The 25,323-nt window shown below is 42.0% G+C and overlaps 1 protein-coding gene across 5 annotated transcripts in view; it reads right to left on the bottom strand.

Moving 5' to 3' along the window:
* The window catches only part of KIAA1549, a 101,233-nt gene that overhangs the window by 34,980 nt on the left and 40,930 nt on the right, over positions 1 to 25,323 (bottom strand). For all 5 annotated transcript variants that reach the window (XM_081023933.1, XM_081023929.1, XM_081023931.1 and 2 more), the window contains exons 2-8: positions 11,374 to 14,109; positions 9,748 to 9,836; positions 7,364 to 7,541; positions 7,140 to 7,270; positions 6,516 to 6,699; positions 4,767 to 4,826; positions 3,707 to 3,852 (exon numbers count right to left, since the gene is read on the bottom strand). In XM_081023933.1, coding sequence (XP_080880059.1) covers positions 3,707 to 3,852; positions 4,767 to 4,826; positions 6,516 to 6,699; positions 7,140 to 7,270; positions 7,364 to 7,541; positions 9,748 to 9,836; positions 11,374 to 14,109 — 3,524 coding nt within the window. The remainder of the gene's footprint in view (positions 1 to 3,706; positions 3,853 to 4,766; positions 4,827 to 6,515; positions 6,700 to 7,139; positions 7,271 to 7,363; positions 7,542 to 9,747; positions 9,837 to 11,373; positions 14,110 to 25,323) is intronic.

Consider the following 25,323-nt stretch of genomic DNA (forward strand, 5'->3'; position numbering starts at 1 on the left):
CTGTTCTTAACCTGAAGCACCACTTTAGCTAATGGGGCCTCCTGCAGATGCCGCGCCGCCGGACCACGATTTCTGTTCTCATCCTGAAGCACTATTTCTGGGTTAGCGGAGTCTGTAACCTGAAGCGTATGTAACCTGAAGCATGTGTAACCTGAGGTACCACTGTATAATATTAACAAATGCAGTATGGTATAAGTTTTAGTGGACTGGTTATGAATGAGATATAACAATTACTGCAAAAGCACTGAAGGTTCCAAAGGCACCTTATAGAATGACAAATTTATTGTGCCATAAACTTGCATGGGCCGGAGACCATTTCACCAGACACATCATGTAATCTCATAAATGGGGGGGGGGGGAGGGAGGGAGGAAACTGAGCAAAGTGTTATCAATGGTTCAAAGCTGTATGAACCTGTGTGGCATTACATAGCACAAGGACAGTTCTATGTTAATTTCAGTAGAAAATTATTTTTGATATGCCTTTTCAACAAAGCTAGCTATTCTGCTATCAAGATCTAAGCACAAGAAGAAAGCATGTTGTCTATGAAATTATTTTCGGTTAGCAATGTTATTTACGGCACTGGTAACATTTCTCGAAATGTCAAATTTACAGTGGGATCACTGACAAACCTTTAGTTCTAGCAGTGCTTCTGGGCTTTGCTGTAAATATCAGCTCCACAAACTTTGTGTAACAGGCTCTAACAATAAAAAGCAATAGGATTCTAAATTCTAGAAATTATGCTTCTTCGGAAATACATTTGGGGTAGCTATTTATTATCTGATTTCCTCTCCACCGTGCCAAACTCTCTTCCCCGTACCAACTGAAGCTCAAACCCTAAAATGTAATTGAGGATGAAGGAAAGTACATTTGTACATTTAAGTGAAGATAGCTAGGGTACTATTATATATAGTTTGTGACAGCTCTGTCGTTTCTGGTTATCATCACTGCACATTTAGGTCTATGAATATTGCCATGAAAAATATATTTGAGTGCTTCAGACAGGTATATAGATATAAAAGATTCTCTTGTCATTTTACTAGTAGTAGTACATTCCCTCCAGGTTGCTAGCATAGGGTATAGAACAGATCCACCCTCCAATTTATTAATTTTCATATCTATACCCCACTACATGACCAAAACAGGCTAAACTAATTGTTGTTATATCTGAACAGAGCCAAACCGGTAAGTTTAAACTATGTTTTAATGAAACAAGCCAAGATAAAATGGTGTTTTCTGACCCTGGTTTCAGTAAACTATAATTTAAAGTACAAGCAGTTCCTGGTTTAGGTGCAATGACAAACTGGTTTGTTTCAACCTAGAAACGGATGCTTCCAGTTTCTTCCTCACAGTTGTTCTGGAGGCAGTGTGGGTGAGCACTCAAGCACAAGGCATGAACAGGTTTAGAAACACAGAATTATAGAGTTGGAAGGGACCCCAAGGGTCATCTAGTCCAAACCCCTGTAATGCAGGAATCTCAACATACAGTCTCCCCTCCAATTTGAAACCATACCAGATCCTGCTTAGCTTTGCAAATGAGCTAGCAGTTTTATGGTCCGCTTACATCATGTTCTGTAACACTAAACTATGGTTTAGCATCACAGCCAAACCAGAACACATTACTCAATTAATATATAGCACATAACACAGCAGCAGAATGATAAATCTCAAAACTGGGATTAGAACAGCAGCCATTTATTTATTGCTACCTTTCCATAAAATGTTCAGGGTGACTCACACAAATTTCTAATGTAACTTCAGCACTTGAGGGAACATATCACCAAATCTCAAAACAAAACTGTGAACAGCAAGCCAATAAAGACACCAAGAAATTAATAATGGTTAAAAGTCAGAATAGATTTAAAACTCACCAGTCTCATCAGTGTGGAAACACCTTTCAAAAGCAATAATTTAAGAATTCCAGCCTCTTACAAAAAAGGGTTAGGCATATGAAGAATGATTTGGGGCCCAAAGCTGCAGTCTAAAGAGTCCACTACTGGTCATCCTAATGGACATGCATTTGCAGATAGGAATTTTAATTGCCTATCTCTGCTGCTCTTCCTCCAAACAAAAACTTTCCCATGTTTTAAATGTGGTTTGTATTCAGATATTGCTCCTGTGCAGAGGAGCATGTGACAAAAGCTTTAAGAGCGTTAACTGCACCTGTGCACAAACTTATCCCTACCTCTCCCATCTCTCTCCCTCCACTACCCATTGTCTGTTTTGGATTATAAATTCCTTAGGAAAAGGTCTACTGATGTCGATTTAACACTGTAAGGCACTGTGCACGCTGATGCCACAGCTGTGTAAGGAAAAAAATTAAATACCCCAGAGCAAAAATAATTAAAATACAGACGGCGACCATTTTGCACACGTCCTATTGATGTATAGCCTCTCCCACACGTCCGCCACTTTCAAGCCCAGAAGGGGGCGGAGGAGGAACAGGAGGAGGAACGGGATTATCTGCAACCACTGACACACGCATGACCTGGAATGTAACCCCCATGCAAACGGGGAGTTGCCCGTACCAGCTAGAAAATGTGGCTGAAGGTAACAGGCCCAGAGTGTAGGCAGCACGCCTAGCAAGTTAGTGGAGGTTGGGTGGGAAATCTTATTTATTTGATTTTAACAGAGGTCCTAATAACCTGAAGCCGAAACCTATGAACTTTTTCCAGCCCTAAGCAGAACAACTCTGTGCCTCTGTTTCATCATCCACTGAATAAAAGGTCACCAATTTGCTAGTCCTACTTATATCTAAGGATGCTGGAGAATGTCAACCAAAATGGAAAGGGGAGGAGAAACTGCCAATGTTTGCTTATCTGCCCAATGTCAGGAATGGAAATCAATCCAATGAATATAAGCAGCATTTGCAGTTATTGCAGCTTTCCATCCGCAAACAATATGAAATTGATTAGGTTTCCCCTGGCCCACTATCGGCTTTGTGTTTCCTTTGAAATGACTGGAAGGGAGTAACACAATGACAACATCATTCACACAATTTCTGCAACTACCTATGCAAGTTACTTGATTTCACCGCAGCAGGCAATTGAGATAATGTAGCTATTGGCAGAAGATGAAATGCAGCAGTACAGAAACAGGGCTCCATGTGACAAACAGAGGGCAGAACAGAAAGCGATGCCTTCTTACATTTCCCACTAATATATGAAATACCTCGCAGCCAAATTACACAGACTATTGCGAAAAGGGAGGAGGAGGAGAAAGAAGTTTAAACTTCTGAAGAATCTGGCATCTCTCTGAAGTATTCTGTTAAGTTACATACCAATTCGTGACCATCTGTTTCACCATTCAAGGAAACATTAACAGGGCAATGTTTTCTGGCTTCAGCTTGCCATGTGTTAGGAAGAAAACAACCCCTGATATTTTCTATGTTTGGAGAATGAGGAGGAGTTGGAGACTGATGGAGAACAGGAGAGGAAGGAGAAGAAAAGTGGCAAAATGTCATCTATTTGAAGCAAGAGTGAAAGAAAGGGAGTAAGCAAAACCCCCACTCAGTCCAATTAATTAAAATTCTGCTTACACAAGACAAAGTGAGGAACGAAACTCCGCTTTAAGCCTCAACGAATTAAAAGATAGAAGCGCCAATAAAATGTAATTCCAAGGGTTGTTTGTGGTGTTCAGATCAACAACTCCTGTATGATTTATGCTTTCTCCCCCATGTTAGGCTTCCATTTCAATTAACTTTAATACCTGCACAACGTTGTTCCCAGCAAAAGTCGCCCTTTTCCATATCCGCCCTCTGCCCAAGGCCTCACTTAACAACTGGGCTAACTTCCGCTCCATCTCAGCCTGGAAAACTTCCTCTTGAATTTTCTGGTTGACGACACCAAGGACAACTACATTGAAATAAACATTCAGAGAGAAAATAAATATACAGGAATAATGGCAGTGAACATCAAGCTTCACATCATAGGCAATTTCTAGTTAACGGAACACCGTGGTAAAGCAAGGATCTGATATCCTTGGGGTGTTGGGAAGCCTTAGGGCATCATTGCTAACTGATGTTCTGTGATGTGTATCATTTACATATAATCTGGAATCTGGTTATCAAAATTTCTTCTTCTTTAGTCACACTTGATCTTTTTTACTCACTCCGAAAGAATACCCTCTGTCTTTGTGTTCCTTTGAAAATAACCTGGCCTCTGACAAGGCAACCAAAGAAACAGTTACAGGCAAACTAAATATACAAAGAGAAGAATGGCAAGTCATATTCTTGTATCTTGGAAACTAGGGTCTCCTCAGAGGACTAGTAGAGGGAGAAGACCCCACCCCCACCCCCCAGCAGATCTCTGCGCTGTCAGTGTCTCTAAGCACCTTTCTGCGCTGTCAGTGTCTCTAAGCCCAAACCTTTCTGCCTTAGACTGGAGTTCTTCACATCAATGGCTTCAGTTCTCATCAATGGCTGGTTCTCAGATGCCCTTCCTGGTCACCCCCAGGGCCACAGGAACCACCTGCGCTGACTCTGCTCACTCTGGTTAAGTTCCCCATGGGGCGAGGCCTTTGGGGGGGCCCCTTTTGAGGGCGCTTTGTGAGGATGGGGGTTAATCTGCTCCTTGCCATGCAAAACCGCAGCCACCATTTTTAAAATTTAAAGGAACTTTAATGATGGGTTCTTTATCTTATCTGGCTAAGACCTTCCAACAGTTTGACTTCACCTCCAGATGGCATGCGCCTCCGTTGTCTCCCGAGACAGATGGATGCCAAACAGAGGTTATCAGTTGAAGCTATTTCGTCTTACAGTTGTACTTACCTGTTCTTACCCAGGAAGATTTCATTAAGTGAGTTGTGTTCAACTGAGGGTAATAAACAGCTGGAGGGGAAGAGGGGGGAAACAAGGGGAATGGGTGAGGAAACATGTATTAAAAAGACCCAGAAATCTAACAGACTGGAATCAAGGGGCTATTTTATAATTCATACTGAGACAGTCAAATAAATTGGCCAAGGTCCTGGGGAAAGTCAATTGGCCAAGATAATAATCACTGCCAGCTCTACATTCTGACCATTAAACTAAATTAATTAAATTCCCACAGAGCTATTATATGCTTGCATAATGGGAGGAGGGGAAGGAAGCTAAAGCACAAAATTAGAAAGCTTGTTATTTTATTTGCAAAGTAGTGAAGCCTCCTGCTTGGATATACACAGTGGCAACCCTAGAGCACCACCTTCGGGAATAAGGTATCTCAAGGCAATAGAAAAGCAGCAGCAACAACAAATCTTATGTTTTTCTTTGCATAAAACGAAAGCTGCTTCTGCTTCTAACCGTAAATTTCTACAGTGGAATAATTTACTCTTTATTCCTTTCCTTCCGAAATGAAACCTCACTGTTCTATTCCCCAGAGCAGGGCCCCAGCACACTTTAAGACTGTGGAGTCTCGGTGAATTTACAGGCAAACTAGACCCGATTGTGGAAGCCCCACGGCTGCTTTTTCTCCTGCTGTTTTTTTTAAAGAGTTTAATAGCACCCAGAAGGCTGAATCCCTGAGCACTTCCAAGCGGCAGTTTACTGTGGGCTCAGGGCTACTCATTTGCAGACTTTTTTTTTTTTGCTCAACATCCACACAAAGTTTGAAGTCAAACAAAATACCAGCTCACACTTTTAATTAGTTCAACCCTGATTTCCCCTTACTGAGAGAAAATCCACTAAGAAAAAAATAACCTTTAATACATCTGCAGTCACAACTGGCACTGGAAGCTCCTTAGTGCGTTGTTGTTGTTTTAGTTGATGTGACGTGTGTGGTGACTTTTCAAGGAGTGTCCTTCCTACTTCCATTTACTTCTCACATGAGCAGATTTGCACAAGTCATGTGCATTGCTTAGTGCGCTGAGTGGAGGTCAGAGTGGGGGGGGGCGTACGTGTGTGCCAGGCTTTCTGCAAATTAAGACAATTCCTCTCACCAAGCCTCCTTCAAGTGACCTTCAGCTTCAGCTGAAAACACCTCAAAATCTTGTTGGTAATAGAGCAAAGGAAAGGAGCCTCTTATTGCTGTTTTCTTCCCAATCCTCCTCAAGAGTCTCCTCCAGCAGGAAGCCCCTTGCCACCTCTTTTCTCCCCCAATATTTCTGATGCTTAATTTACTAGAAAGATCAGCACACGCACACACGCACACACGCACACACACACGGACAGACTCAGAGCACTAAGCAGCCCCAGTTTAACTATTAAAGATCTTGTGCAATTCTGCCATATCAGAATTGTGCAATCAGAATTTTCATCAGTTTAATCCTGTAAGCTAAGGGGGAGGGACTGATTGGAAGATAATGCCTCCTTATTGGACATGGTCCTTATGGGAACCATGACGCTGGAGAGTAAGGGACTGTAATTTTTTAAAGAAAAAACCATTTTAATGCTGAAGACTTTTTAGCAAAAAGATGGGATGATGATGATAATAATACTAATAATAATCATAATACTAATCATAATCATAATAGACATGTTAAAGAAATAAGCAATAAGGGTCAACAGGAAAACAAGATTTTGCTGTTTTACGTGAATACTCACGTTCTGCAATCTGTTGCACGGGGAAGCCCATGTAGAAACTGAACTCCACCACAGAGAGGTTCCTTAGCTGCTCACTGACTTCGGACCCGTTCAAGAATCTGTGTTTCTCTTGGATGGCAAACACAATTTGCACAGGGCCCTGCCGAAACACTGCTCTAGATTTACCCAGGGTTATATTCAGTATCTGAAAAGACCAGGTAAGAGCAAAGCAAAAAAAAAATTAGCCCTGCTCCTCTTTCTCTGATCCACCATTCTAAAAATACAACAGTCACAAAGGACATAAGTTAAACAAAAGTTAATGGAATTTTCTGTCTGACTGAGACAGGGTTACTCTGACACATCATACCTATAGCTGCTTGATATACTTCTGGATTCTAGCATAGTGATTGTTCCAAAAGCGATATTCAGAATTTTCTTTTCTTACTGTCTAGGCAGATTTATAAAGTATCTACTTTGTCTAAATATTCTGTATGCTAGTTTAGTGCAATGGCTAAAAACCTGATGTGTGAAATCAGAAAGGCACCAACTCAAGTCTCGGTTCTGTCATGAATGGCCTTAGAACAACCATTCATCTGCTGGGAATAACTGCAATAATAACAACCAACAACACTGTCATCATCTTACCTGGACACTGAAGTTGGAAATACCCTGGTGATGTTTTCTCACCTCCCCAAATGCAATCGTCAGCCCTTTTTCAATGTGCTGGCTGAAGTTACAGAACCTAACGTCAACACTTTGAGGCACAAACTGAAGCACTAGGAGTAGAAAACAAGTATTTGTGTTACTAGATTTAAGGTTGGCTTCTTGTGCACAGTGCAAAAACACAAGGGTTATACAGCTCGGCTTACCAGTCTGCACCTGGAACTTGCGGTCTGGAACAGGGAAAGAAGGTTGTAGCGATGAGATGAGAGGTACCTGCCCGCGTAGAAGGCTGCTGTCCACAAGAGCATTGATGACAGCAATTGCCGTGTAAACAAAAGGACCTGAGGTCACCAGAAACGAGAATTTGGGAGAAAATCTATAAACCTATTAAAAAGAAAGAGGGGGAAATGAGAATTCCAAAAACCCCAGAAGGAGCATTATTTATTGCAAAACAGAAGGATTGTATAGGGGTGGGTGTGCTGTTCAGCACTGACGAGGTTACACAGCAGGGGTACAGGGCTGAATCAAAATCAAGTCAGTTGCACTTAAATCCTGCTGCAATAAATGGGACTGAAGTCAGAACTAATTTTCATATTGATTTCAACAGAACCTGAGTGCAATGGGACCATAGTATTTTGGCACTGTGATAAAGGAACGGAATCAGTTACAGATTCAAGGGCTGAAGCCTCCTTGTAATTCCATTTCTTTAATTTCTACCCCCTCCTTGGCAGCATCTAACCCAGTCCCCACAGTTCTATGACAATCTACCACCCCCCAAAAATATTTAATGATAGAGCACATGCTTTACATGCAAAAGGTCCCTGGTTCAATTTCTGGTAGATCCAGGTGGGGTTGGAAAAGACTCTGATCTAAAAACCTGGAAAGAGGGGCGGCCCATCAGCAGAGACAATACTGAGTGCTGACCAATGGTCTGATTCAGTATAAGGCAGCCCATTACGTTCCTAAACACACAACTACATGAAATCCACCCAACTAACATGACTATAGCATTTCCTGGGGTGGTGCTACGGCAAAGCATGTCTAAGAATAGGTGACAACCCACAACTTGCAAAGGAATAATCTCGGTCCAGTATACCTGAAGGAGCGTCTCCACCCCCATCGTTCAGTCCGGACACTGAGGTCCAGTGCTGAGGGCCTTCTGGTGGTTCCCTCACTACGAGAAGCCAAGTTACAGGGAACCAGGCAGAGGGCCTTCTCAGTAGTGGCGCCCTCCCTGTGGAACGCCCTCCCACCAGATGTCAAAGAGAACAACTACCAGACTTTTAGAATACATCTGAAGGCAGCCCTGTTTAGGGAAGCTTTTAATGTTTGATGTATTACGGTATTTTAATATTTTGTTGGAAGCCGCCCAGAGTGGCTGGGGAAGCCCAGTCAGATGGGCGGGGTATAAAAAAATTATTATTATTATTATTATTATTATTATTATTATTATTATTAATGTTGACATCTCTCTTTGTGCAAACTCAATCCAAGCTTGGTCATAGTCATAATTAAGACCTTTGTAGGGCTAAAAGGTGTGAACCCCCTTTCGCTGCCAGAAGATGTTGCAATGAAAGCGTTATCCCTTTACATTATCATCATCATCATCATCATCTCTCATACTGGTGTTGAGCCATGAATGTTAAATTACAACCACACACCTCAGTTTTCTGAAGTGTACTTTGCCACGGTGTTGCATTTAAGAGAACTACCCCCTGCACAACACATCATAAAAATGAAACATCTGTGAGCAGTAAATGCAAGATGTAAGGAAAGCAAAACCTGGAACGCACATTATTTACCTGTGGTTTCCCTGTTCATAAACCTGTTTATGTGCAGAGCCTTACAGTAAAGTCAAATCTGTTAGCAGGGAGCAAGTTTCACACTAGGGAATGCATTTCCAAGATCTCTGACAACAATTCATTAGTGTAGGTTATTAAGCTGCACAGCAGTCAATTTCAAGATAGCAACCTTGGCAGTATTCCATCACAAACCACGGGTCTTTTTTCTTGAGGGAAGTGAGAACACCCCAGACATTAATGTTGCAGTTCGGAAATAAAGCTGCCCTCCCAAGATGGCGAACATGCAATGGCATCGTCCAATCGCAACAGAAACAGGACTAAGTGCACAGAAATAAGTCCTCTCTTTTTTAGCATTATAAGGGATTGCCAAGAGATAAACCAGAGTTTGGAAGGTTCTGTGGATCATTCTCCAAAGAACCACAGTTTACATTGTAAATGAATGGGAAATTGCTCATACTTTAAAAAGCAGCATATTCATAATATCGTGACCCAGTGAGACAAATGGATTGAAGGCCTTGTCCTGGGACTTCGTGGACTGGCAAATGAGGATGGTGCATGCCAATTATTATATCAATCCATCACAACCACAGCATTACACTGGCACCGCAGAAAAATGCAACAGCACTATCGCTGAGGAACAAGATACCAGTTAAGTGGACGATATATCCAGTTACACCCATATCTCTCAAGTATTCCTGTGATGCTGTACAATGAAACAAATTATCTGAATAATTAAACAAATTATTAATAGCAGCCACGCAGCACACTGTGCGTTTGATATTGCTTACCTCCAGTTCAACAAGCCTCCTAAATTCAGCTCTCAGGATTTCTTTGATGGATTCGCTGATGTTTTCTACTATAGGTTTCCGAGCTAGAACTAGAAATTTGAATCAATGAATATATATATATTATTTGTTTAAACCATGCTCATACAGATCTTTAAAAAGTGATTGCAGAGAACTACAAGGAGCTGGAGTTTCCACCCTTATCCATATTTCATTTTCAGTCAAAAACGCTAATAGGTATTTTGAAACATAGCAGCCCACCAATCCTGCATAAATAAGAAGCATAAATAAGCGTAAATAAGACCTGTTTTTTTATTTTAAAAAAAGTTTTTAAAATTGTGGTTTTCACACATTCCTAGGCACAAGATGAGGATGCAGTTTCAAGAACTATGCAGCACTGTTAGGCAAAAACATTGCATTGTCTTCAGCAATCTACCTGATGTGCTCACATAACATGCTTCTGGGTTTCCCAGGAAGCAGACACCAGCTGCAGCCTCTAAGAAGGCTTTTAAGGGAATCCCTCACTATTTGGCCTTCCGGGCAGCTAACCTTGCGATTATCAAGCGGTACTGCAACAAAATGTCCACTGAGCATGCCCAGTCCTGACTAAATCATTTTTGGTGTTCTGCCCACCCACCCTCAATATTTTTTTCCTTGAATGGTTTTTTTACTTCTGCAAACCTGGGGATTCTCCCAAGCATGCCAGTAATTCCCTGCTGTGTTCAGGTGGTGCCATTTTGGCTATATAAACAAAGCTCCTCAGTGCCTGAGCATCAGAAATATAGGGAACAATGAAGGACAGCTACCCAGTCACAGGCTCTGTCTGCACTATACATTTGAAGCAGTATCGTACCACTTCAAACAATCATGGATTCCCACCAAGAATCCTGGGAACTGTAGTTTGTTAAGGGTGCTGAGTGTTGTTAGACCCCTTTTGCCTTGTAGAGCTTCAATTCCCATTGTCCCCTGAAAAGAGGAATTGATTTTTAACCCACTCTGGGAATTGCAGCTCTGTGAGGGGATTAGGCAGTCTCTCAACAACTCTCAGCACCCTGAACAAAGTTCCCAAGATCCTTGGAGGCAGCGGTTAAGGATGATGGGAGTTACAGTGGTACCTCGGGTTACAGACGTTTTAGGTTACAAACTCCGCTTACCAGGAAGTGGTTGCTCTAGGTTAAGAACTTTGCCCCAGGATAAGAACAGAAATCGCACGCCAGCGGTGCAGTGGCAGCAGGAGACCCCATTAGCGAAAGCGCGCCTCAGGTTAAGAACCATTTCAGGTTAAGAACGGACCTCTGGAATGAATTAAGTTCTTAACCCAAGGTACCATTGTATAGTCCAGCAACATCTGGAAGGCTACTACAGTCTACCTATTTGCACCACTCCTGGCCTGAGACAGAAAACTTTAGTATTCAGTAAAGAATTGTACTGAAAGGCAGCATATGAAATATTTTAAATGAATAATATTAGTACTGCTGTGCACAATAAACAGTATATGACATTTGCAACCTGGAAGGACACCAGTAGTTCACTTTCCTTGAGCAAAATGGCATGAATTTGTGGATTTTAAGGAGCAACTTTTAATAACACAAGAACAACAACAGATCTGGGTGGGGTGGGAAGTCTTACCGGCTTTCACTATATATTTATCAGGGACCGTGATGTCACAAACGTAGGGCTGTCTGGTTGCTGGAATGGTAGCTGGAATGGTTGCCACTGCAACTTCTGGAGTCGTGACCAGTGCAGAAGTGGTAGGTGCTGTAGATGAGCTTGGTGTACTGCTGGTAGTTGTCAAAAGGCCTATTGTGCTGCTAAAGGTGGTGGCAGTAGAGATTGTCATGCTGGTAAACTCAGTTACACTAGTAGTTCTTGTTGGAGGTCCAGATTCAACAGGGGTCATCACAGATGGAGGCGTCACTGTAGATGCAGATGAAGACACCATGGCCACTGATTCAGTAGCAGAAGCGGTACTGCTCACATCCGTAGCCAATGGTGGCATATAAGGGGTAGATCTAAAAAACATTGTGGTCTCAGTTCCCTCAGTAAATGAGGAAACCGAGGAGAGGTTAGCAGTAGCACCAGCATCCTCAACAGTAGTTGTGGTAATAGTAGATAAAAGGGATGAGGATGTCAAGATGGGGGTTGCCTGCAATGAGGTGAACCACGAGGTCGCATGCGTTTCATCCTCCAATATATTGCTGGTGAAAACAGGCTCTGGGACAGAGGTGGGAAGCACCAGTGTAGGGACGGTTGCATCAATAGCTATGGGTGATGACTCAAACTGAGAGGTAGCTTGTGTGGAAGGTGAGGTAAAATAAAATTCAGATTCCATCACTAAGATTGATGTTGGTTCCAGTAACCTAGAGCTCATATAGAGACTTGATGATGGCACAGTTGTAGAACTATGTGTGACTGAAACGGAAGATGAGTTCAAATTAAAAAATGAAGTTTGCCATGAAGAAGTCTGGGATACCTCTATGCTTGTGATGTCAACAGCTGGGAGCTCAGCTGAACCCCAGCTAGAAGAACTGTCGAGAAACACAGATGACGGAAGGAATGTCGGCGAAACATGAGGTAAAGATGTTGTCAAATCACTTGGCATTATCAAGAATGATGTGGCTCTAGCAGATGACAAATGTGAGAAGCCATTTGGCTCAGAGGGAAAAGGTGTTGATGGAAGGCTGGATGGAATGTCTGATCTATTTACAACAGGCTCTTCTGTGGGAAAACCCACGAGTGTTTTGCTAAGGAAAACGGTAGATTCTGATGGCATTAATTCGGATATTTCCAGACTTGAGTTCCTGATTGTCATGGATGGTGTGTTCACATTTTCGGTGAAGGCAGATTCAAGGGGAACCGTGGCAAGGAGAGAGGATAGTTCTACAGCACTAGACATAACCATTTCAGTTACAGAGTAGGGAAAGCTGACAGGAACACTCTCCAGTGATGTTATTTCAGAAGACCGGCCATAGGAAGGGAAAACTGATGTAAATATTATGTTTTTAAGGCTAATGTCCACAGCACTTGACATGGAGATTTCTGTAAACCTTGAAGAGAATGAAACAACAGGTCTTGAGGGGAAAGTAGTATCGAAGACTTCAGGAGGAGGCTCTTGCAGGTCATAAAAGTCACTAACTACAGATGTAAGTGGCGCAACACCGTTTACCTCAGAGGCCGTGAATGACGGTGTCTCAACATAATCACCTGAGCCCACATCATTTTCTGAAGGTGCCACTGAAAAGACTGGCTCTGAGAGAACTGAGGTGAAGTCACAGTAAGAACATGAAGCGTATGGTCTAGTGGAAGGCACTGGGCTTGCAACGTCACTGAAGAACTCAGCTTGAGTTTGTTTCTCTGAACCGTCAGGCAAAACTGATGCTGTACTTCTGGATAATTGAAAGGAAAGCTCGTGTGTAAACAATTCCTCATTAAAAGAACTACTGGAGGCAGTCAAAAGTGTAGCTGGGGAAGCAGGGGGAGAAACGAAAGGAAGCAGAGCTGAAAAAGTATCAGTCCCTGTGTTAGTTAACAAAATAGGAATTTCATTCAAAACATTCAGGACAGACGAGCTTCTTAGAGTTCCTGTGACACTACTGCTATTAATACTATAGCGAGCTTCCATGTGTGTGTCAGTACTTGTCAAAACGTCTGGCATAATTTGGGCAACCTCACCGAGCTGTCTCAGGAATAAGGAAGACCCTTTCGCAGTAGTATCCGAAAGCAAAGATGCTGAGGATTGCGCAGAAAACAGCAAACTCTCTCCTCCTTTTCCAACTGTTGCATCCACTGCCTCAGATGCAACAGAACTTAAGTACGTAGAGGACATCAGCAAGTCTCTGCTAGGAGTCAGAGTTACATCTGCCATGTCAAAAGGCCTTGAAGAGGGCAGAGGAAGGTGGGGGACAGAGGCAGCCCTTTGCAATGTTGTTTGCAGTGTTTCCAGGTAGTCCAGCGAGGAGATGGCAGGCAATGAAGGCGCTAACAGCAAAGTTTGCAAGGATTCTTTTGTTGCTTTCACTGGGAAGGAACCTGAATGATAGTCCTCTGTAAAAGATTTCAATGAAGGGGTTTGTTGTGCATTTGGAAAGGAGCTGATCAATCTATCATTACTTAAGACGGCTTCGTTGCTTGTTACCGAAGTATCCAACAGTGGTACATTTTGTCCAGCTGAGACTCTGCTTGTTCCTTCTTGGTCCGATGAGGTCACCTCAGGAGAGGTAACAGGTGACAACAACCCCTCAGGAAACACACTATTTGCCTTGGGATCCGTTGTGCTTTTTGTTAAGGCTTCGTGAGTCATACTGCCCATGGTGCTTTGACTCGGCAAAAGAGAAGAAATATTCTGCTGTTCCAAATATATGTCATCTATTAAAAAAAATTGAAAGGCAAAGGTAAGTTATTCATGTTAAGCAAAATTACTATTACGGTAATACACTGAAATGTCAAAATGCAAAAATCAGTGCAGAGGACATTCCCAGAGACATAACATTTATTTTTTTATTAAGAAAGGGTGGAGTGTTTGACCGTAATACACTTATCCGTGGGTTGTGTTTTAAAGTGCTTTAAAACTTTTTATTTCTGTAAACTGTATTGTGAATGCTTTCCCTTTTTAGCCTTACCCATATATTTTACTGAAGACTCAGCCTAGCAGCAAGTAGATCAGATTGCCATAAGATTTTATATCTCCTTAGTAGACTTTGCCACAGTCCAGATGTGAACACTAGTCAACAATCATTTATTCAAAGGCCAAAGTATTCCAAGTGCTGGAGGACATGAATGCAAGAACACTTCACATTTATGAAAAGGCAACTCATAAAGCTAGGAAAACAGAAAGCAACTGCGTAGTACATACTCAACTGTTGTAAAGAACTGCATTTCATACTTCAAAATTGTAGCTTTTACTTGGGGCATTTTTGCTTTTTGGCATTTAGCTATATATGGTAACACAGGAGCCATGTGTGGCAGCAGAAATAAGCCAACAGTACTCACAAACATTCATTTCAAAAACTCTATTGATTTGATCACCTTGCTAATTACTTAAAACAACGTAGGCCCTTATATATCAAGGATGGGGAACTTGTAGCTCTCAAGTTATTGTCAGATTCCATCTCCCATCATTTCTGAGAAGTGGCCATGATGTGGCTAAAGAGCCACAGGTTCCACACCCCTGGACTCACCCCAAGCAAGAGTGCTTTCAGGCAATTCTCTGGGATAAAGCTAGTCTTCCCGTTTGGACTAAACTTTCAAGATAAACATTCTTTTTTTGGTTAGGTATTCTGACTATAAATGAAGTTGATGCACGCCCATTTTAGGTTCGTGGTCTGACTGTATCTTGGGTTCCCTAGAACAAAGCACTGAATTGGTGAGCCACTGAATTTCAGGTTGCAGCATCTACATAGGCCAGAGGTAGGGAACCTGTGGTCCTTCAGATGTTGTTTGACTACAACTCCCATTATCCCTGACCGAAGGCCATGCTGGCTGGGGATGGTAGTTGGAGCCAAATAGCTTCAGAAGGGCCACAGGTCCCCTAGCCCCTGGCCTAGAGTACAAGACCCCATTTATCCAGGCTGATCACTGGACTCTTCTAGACAGGCAGGAGCACATGGGCTTCCTTTTTCAGGCTTATCCAAGCAACAAGACCTTCCCAAACTGTATGTTATTCTGGTATCTTTTGGTTGTTCTTCGGTCCTGACCTTTGGCTTGGTCAGTGTCCTGGTTTGTCCTTTAGCCCTCACTTGCTCTCCTGACTTGGAGCTTTAACCCCCTGATTCCGATCTCTTGGAACAACTCCTGTCTCCTGGTCATTTCAAACTGCTGACCATCGCTCAGCCCTGATAAGACTTGAGTAGAGAATGGATGCAGCTGACTGAACTCCAATATACGAAAGCAAGAGAGCAGCAAAACTCTCTTCTGAACAACCTACTGGGCTAATTAAAATAGAATTTCCCCTTATATCCTAGTAACCTAGTTATCCACAGGGAAGCTTTTTGCTGACATAAAGCCTTAACTATTGTGACACAGGCAAAAGAAACAACCACCACCATCACCTTTCACTGCTCTTCAAATTGTTCAAGTCAACACAGTTTTTGGTACCAATTATCCAGTCTCCCTAGACATTAAATGTCAGGATCTTGTAAAAGAAAAGTAAAATCGGCATCCTAGAGCTTCAAGGATTGTTCAAGCTGAAATCCTTTATGCACTTGTTTGAAAATAAGCAGTGTGGCCTACTTCTAGGTGAACAATTTATTTATTATTAGATTTATACCCCAACCTGCACAGCACTGCATATGAATATAAACAAATTTAATTCAGATATTAGTGAGGGTTTAAAGGATGTCCACTTCAAAGGAAATGCCTGCCTTCTTCACAACATAAAAGCATGCACACAACCAATGTACGGATTAAAAAAAAACACAAACTGGTCTAAATTTGACTCATAGTATCCTCAATCCTGAATCTTTGTTTTTACAAAATCATGTGAACCAGGGCAAAGGCATGACTAATATAACATCTGGTTTGTCCCTTAAATGCTATTTGGGATGCTGCTAGAATGAGGAAGCAACTGATGAGAATGAGATGCTGAAGTTAAGTGTGTACCTTTAGGTCACAAACAGCTTCGTAAGGAATGAAACAGGTTTTAATGTTAAAAAGTGCATAGAGTTTGTTCAAAAAGGTCATGACATCTAATTTTAATCAACCTGTCAGTTTCCCTTGTTCCCTTTATGCTAAAAGTGACATGCAAAAGGAAATGCTGTTTTTCTTTTCTTATCATTTTCCAGGAAAAGACATTTGCCTGGAGCAGAAGCTTCTTATTTGGCCTAAATTTGGCCTAATGCATTAAAAAGCAGGCTTGATCACTGCTGTCAGAGTGTTCTACTTGCAAACAACCCACGCGCATTGATCTCTCATCTGATGCTTCAACACACTGGGCTAGTTGCATCACTTGCATAAGAAGGCTGAACTCCGGACTCTTTAACAGAGTTTGCACCCTGTACTTGGGTAATGAAATCGGTCCTCAGAACTCCATATTCCCCTTTCTTTCATACAGTAGCTGCCAAAGAAAACACTGCTTTCTTTTTATGTAAAAAGGAAAAAAGAAAGAATATATTTTGAGAAGCTAGCTTTTCCAGGTAATTTTTCAATAGGTGTGGGTTGAAATTTTATAATGGACAAAGCTGTAAAATGGGTGCTTGCCAGTGCTGAAGAGTTTAACAAGCAGAGAAAGTGAAGCTTTCTGCCCCACCTGAACCTGGCTTTGCATGAAAAGAAGAGTGACAAGAGAAAATTGCTGGGAATAGATCAGGCAACCTCATTTTTTTGTGGAGAAGAATGCTAATGAGGCCTCAGCAGAGAGATGCTTTAGAGCCAGGAGCAGTGAAGAGGTTGCACTCTTCTCCTTGTTAGCCTTGGGGAACATGTTCTTGTTATGACAGATGGCTATTAGGCATGTGAAATATAATAGCCTCTTATTCATCCCAGTGATGAGAAAGGGGATGGGCAGGGTATCATGTGAATGCTTTCAACTATATGCACTCTTTGATGCTTTCAGAAATGCTCCCTTTTACTGGTTGCAGCCTATCCTTTACACTGCATTGCTTCTACCATCTCCAATATGACCTTGGGGTTTAGGGTTTCCTGCAGCAACATTTCAATTATTTACCTGGCATGTAATAGAACTCTGCTATATTGGAAAATTATTCTCCTTCGACAAATGCAAAGCAGTGACCCTTCCTCCTTCCCAAGACTTTTCCCAATTAGAGTAAAATAAATGGCTGGGAGAGCTGTGGAAGCAATTAAATGCATCCATTTCCCATTCCCATACACCGATTTGCTAAAGGACTAAACCAATGCCGAATCTGAAGATATGGGGCATTCTTCAAGGAAAAAGGTTGATTATACAGTTATAAAAGAATCAGCATAGGCACTGTAATACTTCAGGTGATTTTTACACCTAGCCTTGAATTGTCTGATAGGCAGCCGCTCTCTCAGGTCTCAGGCAGAGGTCTTTGACATCACCAGATGTTAGATCCTTCTAACTGGAGTTGCCAAGGATTGAACCTAAAGCCTTCTACCTCGACCCTCTCCTGTTCTATTTCCTACCAGAATTTAAAGTGCTGATACTGCCTTAGAACTTGATTACTTAAGAGACCACCTCCTTTCACATGAACCTGTCTTATAGTAACATATCCCTCACAGGTTCTTCATCAGGTGCACCTGCCATCAGAAGGGAGGTGAGTGGAAACAGGACCTTTTCTGAGGTGGTACCCTGGCTTTCAAACTCTCTCTGTAGAAAATGTAATAGTTTTGTTTTTAACTCTTGTTGTCGCCAACTTTTTTATTCAAAGGTGGGTCCCAGGGCCAGTAGGGGGAGACCCACCAGAACAAATTTTGGGGTGGTATAGGGGAAGGGGAAGAGGAAAACATTCAGCCACACAAACAAAAGTCCTTGCACTGATAGAACTTTCTCTCTCTAGAGCTACGTTGCGTACAACCTGATGTGATTATTTCAACCATACATTCTTCGGCTAACTTACAATCGGCTTTGCACACTGTGGGGATGATCCAAATGCTTCCCAGAAAAATAGTAGATACCTCATATATCTCCCCACCTCGCCCCACCCCATGCCAGTTTTCCTAAGGCAGGTTGCTTTCAAGCCATTAAAGGGGTTGGAGCCTCACATCCATTTAGCAGTAATGCTTCAGCTCCGCAGAGGCTGAATCTCCCATGATGCCCTGATAAACACATCCATTAAAAAAAGATGATGAATGGTGGAAGAGTGGGTAATTTGGCACTCCTGCCATAATGTGTCCCAGACTATTAATTTTTTGCGTTTTTACACATTCAAGTTCTGCGGTTACCCTTAATGGACATTCTGCGCTAAAAGGTTTCCATCAGCATGGAAAGAAAATTCTTAGAAACTCTGTCCATCTATTGATTGCCAAAAAAACAAACAAACCAGGATCCAGTAGAGTTATGTTCCTGACACGGCTATTTATTCCATTTCTGTTGCAAGCTTGACCGTGAAGAAAGAAGGAGAAAGGCATGCACAAATCACCACCCCATCAACTCTAAAAACAAAAAAACCACCCACACTGTAGAGACAATTATACTGGATTTCCCACAGTACCGTATTTTTTCTCAATTTCCAACCCCCAAATACATCAATAATTCTGATAAATCTGTGCGAATTTTGAACCCAGGACTAGGTATTCATTACATCAGACTGGCTTGCATGCTGCTAGGCTTGGGTTCAAAAAATGATGCACATCCATACAGCTCACTGGGTGACCCTACAACCAATCAGCTATCATGGGTGGGCCCTGAGCTGGTAATTTGAGGTGAGCAAGAAGCTGTGGGACCAGTCTGTTGTCAGGACCAAAGAGCAAGTCAGAACCCAGGAGGCAAGACCAAGCTGCAAGCCAGAAGTCAGTGTCAAAGACACAGGACTATGCCAGAGCTCAAGAAGACATTATGCCTACAGTGATTCTTAACTAGGACTGGGAGGCCTCAGACATTCCTTCTTGTTCAAGAGGATAGCCAACCAAGATATGTGGTTAGTCGAGGGCCAAAGTACAGAGGTACCTCGGAAGATAATTCATTGTAGAAACGATTGCCTCGTGGTAGGAATTTTGAGAAGAACTGGGTGGGTAAAAGAGGATCAATTCTAAGTGATCAGTAGATTACAAAGCCACAGACAATAACATCAACATTAAACCCAGCTAACCTGAGGAACGTTTTGTTTTCCATTCCTTGTGTCTTAATTCCATTCTCTGCTATGTCCCCAATCATTTGAAGAGGACTTCTTAATAGTCTCAAGACTAATCAGATGTTGCAACACTTCATCAAAAGTCAGCTTCCCCTTCCCCGATCCCATGTTTTATCTGTTTCACTATTAACAGGAACCAAATTGCTCCAAGTTGCCAGAGGAAAACAAATCCAATTTTTTAACTCAATGAATGGCACTGTCTGTGGTTATTTGCAGTAATACATAAGCATGCTTAACACGAGCGAAGAGAGAAGAGTATTCAATTTAAAATGTCAGTGCTATAACAAGAGAATAATTTCATTTATCAATCTAAGAATTTTCATGTTGGTTAAGGAAGATCCATGTAATTGTCACTTAGCTGGAAAAGCTATTACAAATTCATTGCACTTTAAAACATTTCAGTTTAGGTAAGTTATTAAAAAGTTGTCATACGAAAAGCAAGTATTTTGCAAGCTAATTATCATTGTTAGTAGCACTGAGAGCTATCATAGGCGAAGGTAACTACCCGCCCCCGCCCCCTTAAAATAAGTAATAAATGCTCAACATTAAAAAAAAAAACCACAGGTCCACTGAATTGGGAGTCTGGTTCAGAAAAGTTTGTGCTATAATTAGGAATAGAAATATCTGTTAATTTCAGTTCCCTTAGCTCTCCACATTTTTGAAATTCACAATCAATTCCTTAGAGGCTTGACAACCATATGTCAGGAGTGCTCTGATGGTGTTTCCTGCTTGGCAGGGGGTTGGACTTGATGGCCCTTGTGGTCTCTTCCAACTCTATGATTCTATGATTCTATGAGAACTGAGCTGTCTGTACTATTCAATTTATTTAAAAAGTGGATGGGAAGAACAATAGGATACAGTATCACCTCATCCCTCCTTTTGTGACTGTGATTGTACTGTATTTAGATAAAGTTATTATTTATACAGCACCCTCAGTGCACATGGCACTTTAAAGAAACAAAAATGGAAAAACAGTCCCTGCCTCCAAAAATTCACAATCTAAACTTATGACAGGTGATGGTGATTGTGGCAAGAACAACAATACTGTAAAACTGAGGGAACATAATGAAATGGCAACAAGGGTATAACAAAAATAATATGATTTTCCTTTTGCACAGATATATTTAATTATCAAAGGGTTGTATCCAATATTAGTCCTACTTAGAGTAGATTCATTAAAATTAATGGCTATGACTCATTCATTCAATCAATTAATTAATTTCAATGGTTCTACTCTAAAAAGGACTAACAACCCAAATACTTTAGAAAATGTTTCCAGATCACAGCATTCTTTTGTCACTACAGATTTTATTGTAAGTTAAATTTCTGGCCATACATTCACAAAGACAACCTGATGCTGTCTGCATGGATGGTTACCTGAACATCTATCAATACACGGTTGAGCATTATAATGTACACTTAGACATAATCTCGAGACAATACTGATTCAATGGGTAGTTCAATTAAGCAGTCATTGTGATTGATTGCAACATTGCCCCAGAGCAGCCAAGTTCTTCCTTTTTGCCAAAGTCCTTTGAAAACTCATTCATAAAAATGTCTATCTATTCATCCAGTTCTGCAGTATGCTTTTAAGTCATTCATAATTTACTTACAGGGCATAACATTGATTGGTCATTAATATTTAGCTGCACAAAGATCTGTCGGGTGAAGTTTTTAATAACCCAAATAGTTCTGACATTAAATCACAAAGCTCTAAGTAGGCTCATAACACACAATCTCCCTTTAGCCTTGTGATCCACCATCCCTCATGTAACTCAGTTGGAATTTATTTAGCTCCTTGTAAATAGTATTTCTAATTAATTATGCACTTTCCCCAAAATTATCGGGTATTCATTAACACGGACCAACATTTAACATGCAAATGAAGTCACCAGAGAGATACAACAGGCAACAATTTCTGTGATCACATTATCACAATGTACGCTTCTTCCAGACACTACATTCCTAGATAGAGCTGGGAGCTATTTGTGTGTTTGTGTATGTGTGAACTGGCCCCTAAGCAGGGCTCTGGTTTTTGTGGGCTCTCTGCACATGATGCCCATAGACCGCCACCACCACCCAACTGCAGGTCCCTTTCTCCATCCTCCCAAATTGCTTGTCCTCCTACCAACCAAACCGAGGCTCCAAAAGAGAGATTAGAGCATAAGCAAATTGTTCCTTCCATCTCACCCTCACCACGGGAGATTGGAACTTGCCAATAAAACCCAGAGGCAAGTTCCCATTTCCTACTGGGAAAGGTCCCTGAAAGGAGGAAAGGAACAGGAAATCTCACTAGCTTCTTTCTCAAACTGGTAAATGGATGATCCCCTCAGGTCTGTGTAATGTTGAGGGGAGTCCAACAGCGGTGGACTCAACTGTCCTGAAGTCCAAGAAAGGAATTTTTACCAGCATATGGGTCCTCTGCTGGGTTGATAGTCTCCAATGGTTTTTAACCATGTCTTTTCTTGATACTGATCCAACCACTAGGATATTTAGATAAAAGAGTTTCTCCTCTATATCCTGTACATTAAAAAAACACCCGTTTCAGAATAGGTTACAAGCCGTTTGCCATATTTGGCAATAGCTACAGCTTAGTGTTCATTTTCTACCCCAGAAAGAAACAGCTGAAGAGAAAGTGGCCTGTATATGTTTCTGAGGAAAGAGTCCAGAAAATGCAAAATTGCTACCAGGATATTCCCCTCCACAGCTGAAGGTCAGCCTTAAAATATTGCCATCAGGGGCTTGTCATTACAAAACCAGGATTGAATTATACGTTAAAATCCTCTCTCTTTTGGAAGGCATAAACCAAACAGTGGGGGTGGAGGGAAAAATCCCACCCACTCACCCACAGCAGGCGGTATGAATTTTACGTTCTTAGACTGAAGACTGTGGCAGGCTTTTATTTACTAGTATCCAATTTCTAATAAATAGAGCAAGTACTGTTTGTGGCTTTGACTCCTGGGAGACCCTTCACAGAATTTGCTCAGAGCATCACATCATTTCCTGGCAACCGAAAACCAAGAGGAAAGAGCGGCCTGCCTTTTTCTTTCTACCCACACAACTAGTTTTATGATTTCACAATAATGCTTCGGTATTAGTAAAGACTGTGGAGCTTTCACTTCACAGATGGTTCAATTTATGGCTTTGTTCACCATGAGGACACAGCCTCAGCCGCCTGGCATACTGTGTGCTCCGATACACGTAGAAATGCAGCGGATTTCAACTTGCAGAGCGTGGGTAGGAAAAGTAAAGTTGAAGGAGAACAGTTATTTTTCAGCGGCAGAAATCCCCCCTTTTAAAAAAAAAAATACTTGGGAGTTATTCTGCAGCTAAGTTGGTTGTGTACTAACTAGACTACATTAAGAGAGTCTGGAAACATTAAATCAATTCAACCGAACCAAGCCACACTCCACTGAAAAAAAAAGAGCAGGCAAAATTTTGATGCTTATTAAAAAGAAGCTTTTAAACTACCCTGATGTACTTTTCTAATCTGTTTGGCTTTCTCTTGCCATGGCCTGAAGCAACTGGTGTTTCGTGTGAATATGCTGTAGATACAGACTGATTATGACAGATATTCCTAACCAAGAGGTCTATGTAGAGAAGAGGTCTCAGTTGCAGTGTTTCACAACTGTAAAATGAGTATGTGGGTTTTTTTAAAGAATGCTTTATAAAGGCTTAATTCTTTAATATACAGTCATACCTTGGATTTCAAATGCCTTGGCTCCCGAACAAATCGGCTCCTGGATGATCGAAACCCAGGAGTGAGTGTTCCGGTTTTTGAACAATTTTCAGAAGCCGAACACCCATCACAGCTTCCGCAGCTTCCGATTGGCTGCAGGACGCTCCTGCAGCCAATTGGAAGCCACGCCTTGGTTTTCGAACAGTTCCGGGAGCTGAACAGAGACGCCCAGAACGCATTCTGTTCAAGAACCAAGGTACGGCTGTATCCTGATCAAGGGAAGTAATAGTCCCACTCTATTCTGCCTTGCTCACCTGCAGTACTGTGTCCAGTTCTGGGCTCCACAATTTAAGGAGGATACTAAAAAGCTGGAATGTGTGCAGAGGCGGGTGAGCAAGTTGTTTAGCCTTGTAAAGAGGAGACTGAGAGAAGATATGATGGCCATCTTCACATATCTAAAGGGCCATTAAATGGAGCAAGCTTGTTTTCTCCCACTCCGGAGGCTAGGACCCAAACCAATGGAAAGGAGATTCCAACTAAACATCAGGAAGAACTTTCTGACTGTAAGAGCTGTTCGACAGTAGAACAGACTTCTACAAGAGGTGGTAGACACTCCTTCTAAGCAGGTTGGATGGCCATCTGTCATGTATGATTTAGTTGGACTAGATGACCCCCTGAAGTACGGTACCTTCCAACTCTACAATTCTATGATTTCCGGTTTTCAAACTTCCTCTCTGAAGAACTCACAATTGCTCTAGAATAAGCTACCCCACCCAGAGACCTCCACACCCAAGTTATTGTAAGCAATCAGAGAGCAGAAGGGAAGGAGGGAATGCCCTGCTGCTGTTCTCATCTAATTGCCGAAAATGGTAAGGGGGGAAGGAAGATAAGGGAGTATTCTCAGCCCTGGGGGGTAGCAGAAGGAGCTTTGGGGTTGGTGGAAGGGTGATGGGGCAAAACCTTCTGAGTGCTTGGTTTACCTCAGGAAATTTCAAGGCTTTTCCCCAACCGTGGTAAGCAAGAAACAAGAAGCGCCAAACTGAGGAGAGACTTGGAGAATTTGCCCATCACTAGAGACAGACATTATGGTTTTTTCACAGGTCCAAAGGAGGTTTTCACCAAGAGCACAATGTGTACATAGATACTACAGTTGTACTCTGGTAAAGCAAGTTTCAAAGAGTTTTTGTGCCATTTCAAAAGCCTTCAAATTTGACAAGAGGTGACAGTGGGTCAACAGGAATGTCTGCATGCACCATGGGAAATGGCGCCTCTCTCAAAACACTTTAAACTCTTTAAAAATCAATTGCCTGCCTTCAGTCTTAATTGGCCTCTCCATCTGTACCCACGGCATCAAGGGCTAATCAACAGTGCCACACTCTCACAGGGTTCACAACATTTGAGCATGCTCAGTCGAGTCTGAAGCCAAGTGATGACATCACAGGGCTGGCAAATCCCTGTTTTTCAGAATGGTTCATGACTTACAATGCATTTCTGCCTTAAGCCTCCCTTCCCCTCCGCACTGCCCCATAAATTCCCAGTGCTTGAAGTTTGTTTCAAGTCCTGATTCAACTGCCTTTATCCAGACAACAGACTTCAGTTACTGGCATTCGTTATGACATAGATGTCTGAAAGTAGTCACGGTTTTCATGCATAATATCTTATGCTGTGGCCGCTCAAGCTTGCACACCAGTGCTCAGAATGCAGGCAGCAAGGCGAAGGAATAATTAGGGCTTCCCCAGATTAATTCTGGAGGAAATAAATGCTTAGCACTGCTTCCTCAGCCTGGGTCTGTCTGTCTCTCTCTCTCTCTCTCTCTCACACACACACAAACAATATTCTCCCCCTGCCCCCACTCATCTGATTCAAACCAAGTATCCATTTCCCAGCGTATAGACGGCTTTGGGGAAAGCTCCAATTACATATCACTGGGTCAAGTGCAACGCAATGCACTTACTACCAGAGTGCAAGCCGTCTAGTTTTTAACAAGAATATTGTTGTGACAGGGTTCTTCCCTCTACAGAGCCAATGAGTGATTGCTTCAAAGACAGTGTAAAAAGGCTGCAGCGCTGAACAGCTACATAACATTTTATTCTAGAAGTGCTTTAGCCATGATTTCCTATGGTAGGGTGCAGT

Source organism: Podarcis pityusensis, assembly GCF_964106645.2.
Source record: "Podarcis pityusensis genome assembly, chromosome: 10".
NCBI lineage: Eukaryota > Metazoa > Chordata > Lepidosauria > Squamata > Lacertidae > Podarcis > Podarcis pityusensis.